Consider the following 10,729-nt stretch of genomic DNA (forward strand, 5'->3'; position numbering starts at 1 on the left):
TAGCAAGTTAGAAATCATATCTGGAAGAAATCTAATTTATAAGAACATAATATGAAAAGTTAAATTAAGTGAGCTATTCAATTTAAAAGCATGAAAAAATGTGAAAAAGAGAAAGAAAGAAGTAAGACAACAACTGAAAGGGATAAGTAAAGTAAAAAAAAAAAATCTGTTCTCTCAAAATGAGCAAGATAGTTCTTTGGCCAAAATGACCAACAGAAGAGTACATAAATGGTAGGGCTGAAATTTTTAAGAGGTAGAAATCTGTGTTTGTTTCCATCAAGAACAACATTAAAATGTAATTGATTCTGGAGTAAAATTTACACAAAATAAAAATGGCCCACAGATACTAAAACCATCTAATATGCAGCGTGAGGAGATCAGTCCTCCTAGATGACAATGTCACAGTAACAGAAAGAAGAAAAAGAGCGAAGACAATAACTGAGAGCTCAGGAATGGACGCCAGTGGCTCTGGGGACTGAACATGTGACAAAGAGGCAGCACACAGCAGTGAAGGGACAGAGAGCAGATGGCCAGGAAAGCTCCCTACCTGGATGACAGGCACTACACCGGACCTCACCTACTGTGCTGTACAGAGGTTGGATCCTAGTGCAGTAGGTGCCTAAAATGTAAGATAGATTCTTAAGTTTGTAAATATGAAAAAAGGCCATCCTGCAAACTAGGAGTAGGGAAGTATTTCTTGAAATAAATCCCATAACCACCAGTCATAGGGAAAAATTAATAATTTTATTAGATGAAAAGTTTTCTTTTCAGTTAATGATGTACAACACTAGCATATTCCTGTGAAGATATATAAAATATTGAGACACAGTGAATGATTAATATCCAAAGTATTATACCATTTTAAATGTAGTAAGAAAATATAACAAACAAAATTTGATAATGTGTATATTGCAGCAGAATATAGACATGGAAACCCAAATGCTAGCAATTATTTAATGAGATTTACAGCTCATAGTAACAGAGAAAAATGGAGAAATAAAGCAAAAGTCACTTATCACTTACTCCTATTTGACTGTCACTAATTAAAGTGCCAGACAACACCCTGGAGGATTAAGGACATCAAAACTGGGACCTAAACTTCTCATGCCTGGTAAAGAATACATGCTGGCACTTAGTTACTGCTGAAGAACTTGAGATTCCTCGTGGACAGGGAGAAAATCACCATTAAGGAGAGGTGGTCATTCCCCAGAGAAGCACTCAAGGCCATTAGAGTTAAGGGAGACACAGCAAACCGTGCAGAGGGGTCTTAAAAACCTCCTGAGTCCAGAAGTGAGAAGCAGTGCAGACCATGTTGGGCAGGTTATGTGTGCAAATACACACATTTATATAAAACCTTACATCATGGAGCTGTAAAAAGTAAGGATAGCACCAGATAACTGGTGGTTAGCACCCAGGAACACGTGGTTATCATAGCCAGGCTGAAACTTTTGCAAGCAAACAACACTAGACTGATTGGACCACAACTTGTAAGTAATGTGGAGGTTCACTCAGTCCACTGACACCACTGTTCCGGGTGGCCATAGGCAAGTTGTGAAGGTGACTTAACCACGCATCAATTGGAACTGTACATAAGCCCTGTTTCTTTTCACAAGAACAAGAAATAGAAAATATATCAATATTTAATATTCAGTTAAGACAATGTGAAACCAGTTGGAATGTACTTCCCAAAATAAACTCATGTGTAGAATTAAGATCTATTTGGTCATATCATAGTCATAACAAAGACTACCAACAGTCATTCCAGAAGTAACTAGTTACTGAGATGCTAAAATATTTCACGGTAGCTGCCTTGTGCACAGCCTGCAGCATACCAGCTACTTTCTGTTTACCAGAACTGAGTCCTCTATTGAAAATCACTTTTTACTCCTACTCCTGTCTCCATTTGGAGCCTCTCACACTAAGCCACTCTCACACTTAGCTTTTCTCATACCTCACTTGGTGATTTCCCAGGGAAGCTCACCAGGGTCTGGCAGACTCTACGACTTCAGTTCCCATTAGAAATCAATGTGTCGTTGGTTGGGTCAGATAATACATTTTTAATTTTCTTGTTCTTTATAGAGTTGGCAGACAGCTGAAACTTTCTTTCACACACACCCCCACACATGAGTCCAAATGGCTCAAACAAAGTGGGAGAATTGTGACCTCTTGGTCTCAGGGTCACCCTACTCATCAATTAGTCACTACTGGAAAAGAAAACCTGCACCCATGAAGAGAGGTACAAAGGAGAATGTCTGGTCATCACAATATCTTGTTTTCCCCTTGCTCAGGCTGACCATCTGGGGTATTTTCATAGACTAAAACCCCAGCATTATTCTAATAGAGTGGAAGAATAGTAGAGAAGAAAACTGTTCTTACCAAATTCCCATATTTTCAAGCTAAGGAAACTTTGCTCCTTTCCCTACTCAACAGATGGAGGCAGGAACAAAGTGGAATGCTGATAAACCTGGAAAAAGGGCCGCAGGGTATCAGAGAAGGAAGCCTTGGGGAAGGTGAAGATGTGGGAGCCAGTGGTCATGTTGTAAAAGGACACAGCTCCCGCCTCATAGTCCAGAACAACGCCCACCAGCAGGGGTCGCTCCTGCAGCTCAAGCGTAGTCGCGGGAGAGGTCAGTGCTACATAGCCATTTTCCGGGCACAGCCTGATGATCCAGAATCCGAGCTCAGGCTCCTGCTTCATTCCAAGGTCTCTCTGCACATTTTCCATACAAACTCCCACATCCCAAGCTGCTCCTTCTCCAACATCCACTTCGAAGTAGTGTCTTCCTGAGGTAAAACCCTCACAGCTCAGGATAAAGGGGAAAGCGGTAAATCTGGAAGAAACTTCAAGACTCTGCTGGCTGCATCCACGAGGCACTTGTTTCTGGTCCTCAGCCAGAATTAGGGCAGGATGAGCTACATCTGAATCCCGAGTCACACTGACTGCAAAGTGTACATAAATAAAAGTGAACATAATTCTATTGCTGAAAACAAAATTTATCTTAAATAAAATCAACCTATTTTCAAATCCCAAAATGGTATCCTTTAGGTCTGAGGATCAAACCCAGGACTTTAGGCATGCTAGGCAAGTGCTGAACCACTGAGCTGCAACCCAAGAAACCTTAAGAAAGGTTTCAAAGTGGTGCTGTGAACTAACTATACAGTGAAACTCATAATATCTGTTCCAGAGAAAGGTAAGGAGAAGCCAAAGAGCTAATTTTGCCTACCACTACAGTTCATAGGACACAGTAATTTCCTAACAAGTAGTGGTAATAATAATGTCCACAATTCCATCATCATCATCGCCATCTTAGACATTCAGAGTTGCCAAGGAGTAGAACTAACAAGAGTGAATATGGTCCCTGTCCTAACCAAAGCCTTTATTCTGCTTTGCTGATCTCCATGAATTAGGGAGCAGTGGAGGCAAAGGGAGTGCTTCTACATCTCTATTTCCTAACCACATACACATGTAAGAAGAAATTGGGTACTAAACAGTACAAATAATAACAAATCAAATTTTATATATACCTCTCTGTATATTAATATATAACATCATGTGTACTTTTAAAATATGTTTACAGCATATATGCTCCGTGTTATATATGGCCATATTTTATGCTATATAAATTCAAAGCCAGTCTTTTATATATTAATATATACAGCATTAGGTTTTTTGTATTGCATTTTCTATAATATATTACATCCAAACATGTAGTTTTCATATTATCGACATCAAAGTTTGGCTCTCTACATAATACATGTTATTATTATTATTATTCTGTCTTTTTCTATATAAAAAACTGGCAGGATGTTTCATCATCAGTTAGAGTCAATGTGTGGAACAAATATGCAATGTGTTCAGTTGGCACAACATTGGCAAGAGGTACGGGAAAGGAATGTGTTTATGAAAGTCTGATAAAACAAACGAACTCACTTTTTACACAAGCAGGTGTGAGGTGGAAGAAGACTCTCCCTATCCACCCAACAACTGTCTTCACCATCACAATTATACTCACAGCAATCTCAGACTATGATGGCAGGTAAATTTTCATCACCCACCTTCATAATGTCAGTGTATGAGCTATCACAACCTTCTCCTGAGCTCACCCTGAAGAAATACTTGGCCAGGTGGGCAACCATGTGAAAGGATCCAAAGGGAGCCCTGTGGAGCTGAAGCAGCCTCCAGCCATCAGGCAAAAAGAAGTCAGAGCCCTACATCCTATGACCCAAGGAGAATAAATCCTGCCAGCAGTCTAAGAGAGCACGGGTGGTACCTTCCCTACATGAGTGTCCAGGAGAGAACACAGCCTGTCCACACCTTCACTGCAGCCTCCTAAGACCCTAAGCAGAGGCCCTCACACTGTGCTCAGACTCCTGACCCACAAAATCTGTAACTGTATTGTTTTAAGTCACTAAACTTTGCTAATTTGTTGGTAACAATAGATAACTAAAATAGCTACCAAGTAACTTTGGGTAAGGTATAGTTATGTAAGCTGATGATCACTATAAAACTTTTTATTTTCACAGGTTTTACATTTTGCAATTATGGAGAAAAATGTAGAAATCTACCAATCACTGATAAATGGAGCAAGAGTGGCAAGAAGACACTAGAATTTGTTTCCCTCATGGGTCTGACATTTTCCTGTGCTGTACGAGGCAATTCCTTAAAAATTTGTAAACCATAGTCCATTGTGCTCACCTATCTTTCTGAACTGCTCTCAGAATTTGAAATAGTCACAAGAAACACAACTGTCAGATCTAACTCCGTGCTGGGGCACTCATTCTGTGTCAGAGACCGTGTTAATAGGACAACTTTGTGTAGTAGGAACTGTGAACACACACATTCCTCAGACAGGGACACCAAATGATAGGACTGGGGTGACAGGGCCACCACACAGGAGATCAGGAACTGGAAGATTCCTACAGATGACAGGATGCAGTACAGACTCAATATGGAGCACAGAGAACAAGGTGAGTGAGGCAGCTCTGCTGAAAATAACCACCTCTGCTCAAGGATCCTCAGGACGGTAGTAATTGTTTAAGGACCCTCCCATCACAGCTCTGAGGGAGCTCTGAGCTCTGAGCTCTCATACCTTGATGGCGTCTTAACATCGCCTTCACATCTAAGTAAAGCTCAGCAACATTACACGCAGTCTGAACCTCCAGGGAAAAGACCTCAGGAGCTTCCAGCTTCACAGCACAAGTCCTGGAAGAAGCAGAGGCAGAGACTCCTCAGTGGTCCTCTCCATGCCTGAGGACCTCCCGGGCCCTCCCTTCCCGCGATCACATGGGACTCACCTGCTCAAGGTGCCTTTCACATCCTGTAGGAAAGAAAAGGTGAATGTGTTAGCATCAGGATTCCATGGGCTGTGGCACAGGGGACACTGTCTGTAAACACAGCTCCCCAAGAAGGAAAGAGGGACCCAGCCTGAGACACTGCTGCAGAGTCAGGAGCAATGACCCCACTCGGCCTCTGCCCACTCAGCAGGGGCTGTGATTTCCCTGGGGAAGCCTGTAAGGAAGAGCAATGGCTACAGTGGCATTGGCCTGTGGCTGCTGGAGACACAGGCCGGAGCTTTTCTCAGCCTCCCTCTGGGAAGCCTGGCTCTCAGGGACCTGAAGTCCTGCAGAGTGAACCCATGGAGAGGTCACTGTCACCAAGGTTGCGCGTGGTAACTGCACACCTAGCTTCTGAGATTGGGCCATTGAGATAGTAGCAGCCACTAGGCACCTTCACAACTAAAGTAAAGCCATTAATCCCACTAGCAAGGCCCCAAATGAAGAGCTCCAGTTATTTGTCCTTGTGAGACTATGAGAAGGCCCATAGTTGCTCCACAGCAAGGGCTGTACCTGTAGCAAATCAGGGAAAGGCCCTTGTTTGGGCTGCTCCTCTGTCTCTGTCTGTCACCTGGAAAAGTATTTTAGGAAAGAAACAGACATGGATCTCTGCACATAGCCAAGGGGAAAATGGCTAAAGCTAACCTTTATGTCCATTTGGCCACTTTACATTCACCCAAAGGGTACCAGTTTTTTTTCTTGTGCTGGAGATTGAATCCAAGACCTTGCTCAGACTCGGCAAACTCTATACCACTGAATCCCCAGTTCTTTATAGTAAATTTTAATTTCAGACAGTATCTCAGTAAGTCATACAGGATGTTCTTGCATTTGTAATCCTCCTACTTGAACTTCCCAACTAGCTAGGTTTGCAGGGCAGTGCACAAAGCCTAAGCTCCCACACTACCGCTTCCGTTGGAGCAGGAGCAGACTTTGGGCACTTCCCATGCTTCCTGACCATTCTCCTCTTAACAGCTCAGGATCAGAATCCTCCTTTCCTTTCCCAGCTCTACAGCCTCACCTGCAGCAGGTTCTGGGCTGAGCTCTGACATTTTTCCTCCAGTTCCTGGATTTGGTCCTTGAGCTCCCTGCTCTTCTGCTGCAGGTTGGCCTGGCTCTCCCTCAGTCTTCTCAGCATCTGCTCTTCTTCTTTCTCCAGTCTCCAGAGATACAACTTCTCTTCCTCACGTAGAAAAGTTCGCAGACTCTTGAAGTCAGACTTGATTTTTTGTTTCCGAATCTCTATCTCCTGCTGGAGTTTAAAAAGTACTGTCAAAAGTGTCACCAAACCAGGTGTCCATATATAGATGACAGATAAATAAAATGCAGTATATAGGTAGAGAGTAGTACCAAACCTTAATAACAATGAGAGTTTGAACTTTGCCACAAGGCTAAACCTCAAACACACTCTCCTAAGGGAAATAAGCCAGAATGCAGCAGATACAAGGGTTTGCCTCACTTAAACTAGGTACCTACAACAGTTACATTTTTGGAGACAGAGAGCAGCATAGCAGTGACCAGATGGTGGGAGGAAGGGAAAATGGGATTTGGTGTTTAATGAAGGTCAATTATCTGGTCTGGTGTAGAGAGAATAAACAATTCTAGTATTTTATCTCAATCATCTTGTGTCCCTAAACACTAGACTGGAAAAGAGTCAAATTCAGTGAATCAGATTCTTACCTTCCATTCATTTATTTGTGTTGTTACCCACACTATCTGATCTGTACATTCCTCTTGAAGTTGATTCAAATTTCTGGCAGCTTGCTCTAGCTTTTCCTAAAGGAAAAGTTGGGTGAGCAAAGTCTATTCAATTTGATTCTTAATTAGACACCTAATGAAAATCCCAACATCCAGGATGTGCTAAAATAACAGTAAATATTTCTTGAGTCTTTGCATTTGCCAGGGAGAAGGCTGAGTGCAGTATGTGCTATGACACACAGATCCCCTCACCCACCTTGAAAAGTTGGTAGAGTTTTTAATATCCTTTCTAAATTGTGGGGGAAAAAAAGTGTCTCAAAAGAGACTGACTAATACACCCATAGGATAATTACTGGTAGGCAGTGGGATTAGAGTTCCAATCTCCAGTTCTGACTGGGGACAAAGCAATGTTCACTACCATGGTGTGGCCAGGAAAATGCTACATATAGATATGATAATTATCTTTGAAAGATCTTATAAATTAGTGTGCTGTACAAATATACCCAATTCCAGAGTGTTTGGCATATATCTTAGTCATTTTCTCATTGCTGGGACATAGTACCCACTACCCATAACTTAAAGGAAGAGAAATTTAGTTTGGCTCAAATTTTCAGTCTATAGTTTGCAGGCTCCAGGCAGAGGCAGTGCGTTAGATGCACTGAGCAAGAAGAGCGGCTCACATCATGGAAGCCAGGAAACAGAGAGAACCAGCCTGGGAGATAAACCTTTCCAGGTCACACCCCCAGTGACCCACCTTCCCCAGCTGGGTTCCTACTCAACAGCAAGTCAGGTATAGCACCTCCCCTGGACCAATTTAGAAAGACTTAATACCTGTGTCAAACTTTTTTATTATTTTTCAAAACAGTTTCTCAGGTCTTCTTTGAAACAATTTGAAGCAAACACCAATTGTTCTTCACAGTCAAAAGTTAAAGAATATAATCATTATGTACTGCCAACATGTACTAATAAAAGCTACGCAAAAAAGTAAAAGAATTGCCTACTATTCTCCATAAATCCAGGAAGTGCAATTGAACAGCACTGGAACAGCACTCGCAGGAAAGGGCTCTACCTAGGTACCTTAGCAAAGCATATTGCCCTGAGTAACTCAAACAGGACCATCCCTATTACAGACATTAGCAGCAGGGCTGGGAATTTAGCTCAGCGGCACAGCGCCTGCCTGGCAAGTGCAAGGTCGTGAGTTTGATTCCTGGTACCGGAAGAAAAACAAAAACAAAACAGACATTAGCACTCCATGGAGTCTAAGGAAGCACCACGTGTGCTGAGCAAGCATCAGGACTCAGGTGACCTTAGGAAACTCAGAGACCTCATGGAACCCAAGTCTGCACCCTGGAGGAGAGAACCAGGAGCTGCAATGAGCACAAGCTCCTCAGCTCCAGTAGGGCCAAGGCCCAAGGCAGCAGGACTAAGTCAGTTCCTTCCTTCATCACCACAAGGGGCCATTTTTTAACTGTTCTTCAGGAATTTTGTTCGAAACTGTCATCTTACTACCTTTCTTGAAGGGACAATTTGAATTCTAACTTTGATATTCTTTGTGTTTTAGGAGTGCCAGCAGTGACTTTTCCCAGTGGTCTTGATCCTTTACTTCCCAAGTGAAAATGCACCTATGACAGGTGACACTGTGGTCTAGGGTTGAGACTTAGAGCTGACACTCAGGTCCTGTCCCTTGCAAATGCCTAGGCCTGGCTGCACACTCACCTTGTAGCCCTGGTACACGTCCTCTACTAGCTGAGTGGTGTGCCCTTGATGCTGCAGTGCCCGCTCACAGCGCCAGCAGATGAGCTGGCCGTCATCTTCGCAGAAGAGCTGGAGCTGCTCTTCATGGGCCTCACACAGCAGCTCATCCTCCGTCTCCTCTATCTCCTTGATGAGCTCAACAAGCCTTTCCAGTTGCTTGTTGTCACGAACGGTGTTTAAATTAATTGGCTCAAGACAGAGAGGGCAGTTATATGTACTTGGTCGTGAGTAACCTACTCTTCTATTACAGAAGTCCCTGAGACAGCAGCTACAGTAGCTATGTCCACAGCTGATGCTCACCGGGTGCTTCATCACTGCCCTGCACATGAAGCAGGTGGCGATCCCTTTTATCTTTTGAGTGATTGTTGTGGAGGTCATAGCTTTTCTCAAGAAACTCCAGCTATAAAAATGAAACTGCCCAGGTATGCACAGTACTAGAAATGCACCTCGCCTTTGCCTGTGACTGGCTTCCACAGGTCTTGAAATCTTCAACCTAGAGCAAAGAAACAAGTTGGAATGTAGAACATACACAGATATGTAGCTGTATTGTTTGATAATATTGCTACTACCATGGCTGGCCATCTAAATGTAATTTAATGAATATTAAATAAATTTAAAATCCATTCTCTCAGTCTTTCCAGCCACATTTCAGTTGCCTAATGATCACACGTGGCTGATGCATACATGGTACCCACGCCAGAACTGGTGGCTCACATCTTGTACTCCCACTACAGGGGTGGTTGATGCAGGAGGATTGCAAGTTCAAGGACATGTTGGGTAAATTACTAAAACTCTGCCTTACAATAAAATATAATACAGGAAGGACTGGAATGTAGCTTAGAGGCAGAGTCCTTGCACAACATGCACAAAGCCCTGGGTTTGACCCCAAGTATCTCCAAACAAACAAACAAAGACAACCAGGACATAGAACATCCCATCGTGATAGGAAGTTCTCTGGAGTCAGTGCTGACAGACATGAAGAATTGTGGTGGACTTCCTCACAGAAGTTGCAGCAAGAGCCACAGCTCAGTGAGGGGCTGAGAAACTCCTTTCCACTCTAATCAGGGCCATCACTTTAGTACCTGGAGGTAACTCTCTTTATACTTGGCGGGAACCCTCAGACAGTGGGGCAGTCTATGGAGGCTTCTACCAAGACAGTCAAATTGGACTTCACCTTCACCCCTACCCCACCAGGCTCCAGGGGAGTTTGGGATGGAGAAAAAGGACACAGAGTTTGGAAGGTAACTTTTGCTTTGCAATGGCTGTGCTGGAGTGAAACAATAGGTTTGAACTAGTTACTAAATAGGGCCTTTTTCTCTTACAATCAGGAATAGCCTCTTAAGGCCACAAGGTATTTCTTCTGTGGCTTCTACTCTTTGGCAGCCACTTCACCCAGGAGTACACTAGCCCCCTCAGTACTAGGCGGTGGGGCTTCTGGGGACCAGAGCCTCCCCTCCTTCAAGACCCCACATCTCCATCCTACATGTCACTTACCTTAAATTGTGGATCTTCTGAGATGTCGTGTGTTTTCTGGTGAAAGCCACAACTGACAAAGGGTGAGAGCTGTGAGCAGATGTCAGGCGTTTCCTGAGGAACAGGGCAGAGCCCTGCGGTCAGCTGACACTCTCTGTACCCCCACCACAGTCTCAGACACCCACCCCTGCTCCATCCTTTGCCCCGAGGACCCTGTTCAGGGCCAATCAGGAAGTCAACCCCCACTGGCTACCAATCCTGCCAAGGCTGCCACTTCCTGGAGCTGAGACACTCAGTGACCTCAGACCCAAGAAATGAAACTGCTGAGACAGGAGAGCACAGACTCAGGGCTAAAGAAGTTTCTCAGGTCTTTTGCCCTCAGCTTGTCCTGAAAGGGAAGGAGAACACAAGGAAAACAGCCTTTTTGAAAGGAACAAAGTAAGAACTCAGGAAACTCCCTGTGACCCCAGCA

General features: G+C 43.6%; 1 protein-coding gene across 2 annotated transcripts; it reads right to left on the reverse strand.

Moving 5' to 3' along the window:
- Positions 1-725: 725 nt before the first annotated feature.
- On the reverse strand, positions 726-10,504 carry LOC102027981 (E3 ubiquitin-protein ligase TRIM38). 2 transcript variants are annotated; one of them, XM_013503783.1, is made up of 7 exons: positions 10,279-10,504; positions 8,746-9,277; positions 7,012-7,107; positions 6,353-6,580; positions 5,296-5,318; positions 5,091-5,203; positions 726-2,940 (listed from the first exon to the last, which is right to left on the reverse strand). In XM_013503783.1, exons 2-7 carry the CDS (start codon positions 9,160-9,162, stop codon positions 2,420-2,422), a joined length of 1,398 nt encoding a protein of 465 aa, XP_013359237.1. In that variant the 5' UTR covers positions 9,163-9,277; positions 10,279-10,504; the 3' UTR covers positions 726-2,419. The 2 variants fall into 2 exon arrangements, with proteins under 2 accessions (XP_013359237.1, XP_013359236.1); XM_013503782.1 differs by having other exon boundaries at positions 6,353-6,583; positions 10,279-10,503.
- Between the last annotated feature and the right edge of the window lie 225 nt (positions 10,505-10,729).

The sequence above is a fragment of the Chinchilla lanigera genome, unplaced genomic scaffold (assembly GCF_000276665.1).
Source record: "Chinchilla lanigera isolate Chin_1 unplaced genomic scaffold, ChiLan1.0 scaffold00082, whole genome shotgun sequence".
NCBI classification, from domain to species: domain Eukaryota; kingdom Metazoa; phylum Chordata; class Mammalia; order Rodentia; family Chinchillidae; genus Chinchilla; species Chinchilla lanigera.

Bases quoted from the DNA above. Each gene is read 5' to 3' on its own strand.
- LOC102027981 (XM_013503782.1), bottom strand. From the start codon at position 9,162: ATGACCTCCACAACAATCACTCAAAAGATAAAAGGGATCGCCACCTGC. The intron at 7,108-8,745 runs GTGAGTGTGCAG...CTTTTCCTTTAG, and splicing joins ACGTGTACCAGGGCTACAAG to GAAAAGCTAGAGCAAGCTGC. The intron at 2,941-5,090 runs GTATGAGAGCTC...TACACTTTGCAG, and splicing joins GATGTTAAGACGCCATCAAG to TCAGTGTGACTCGGGATTCA.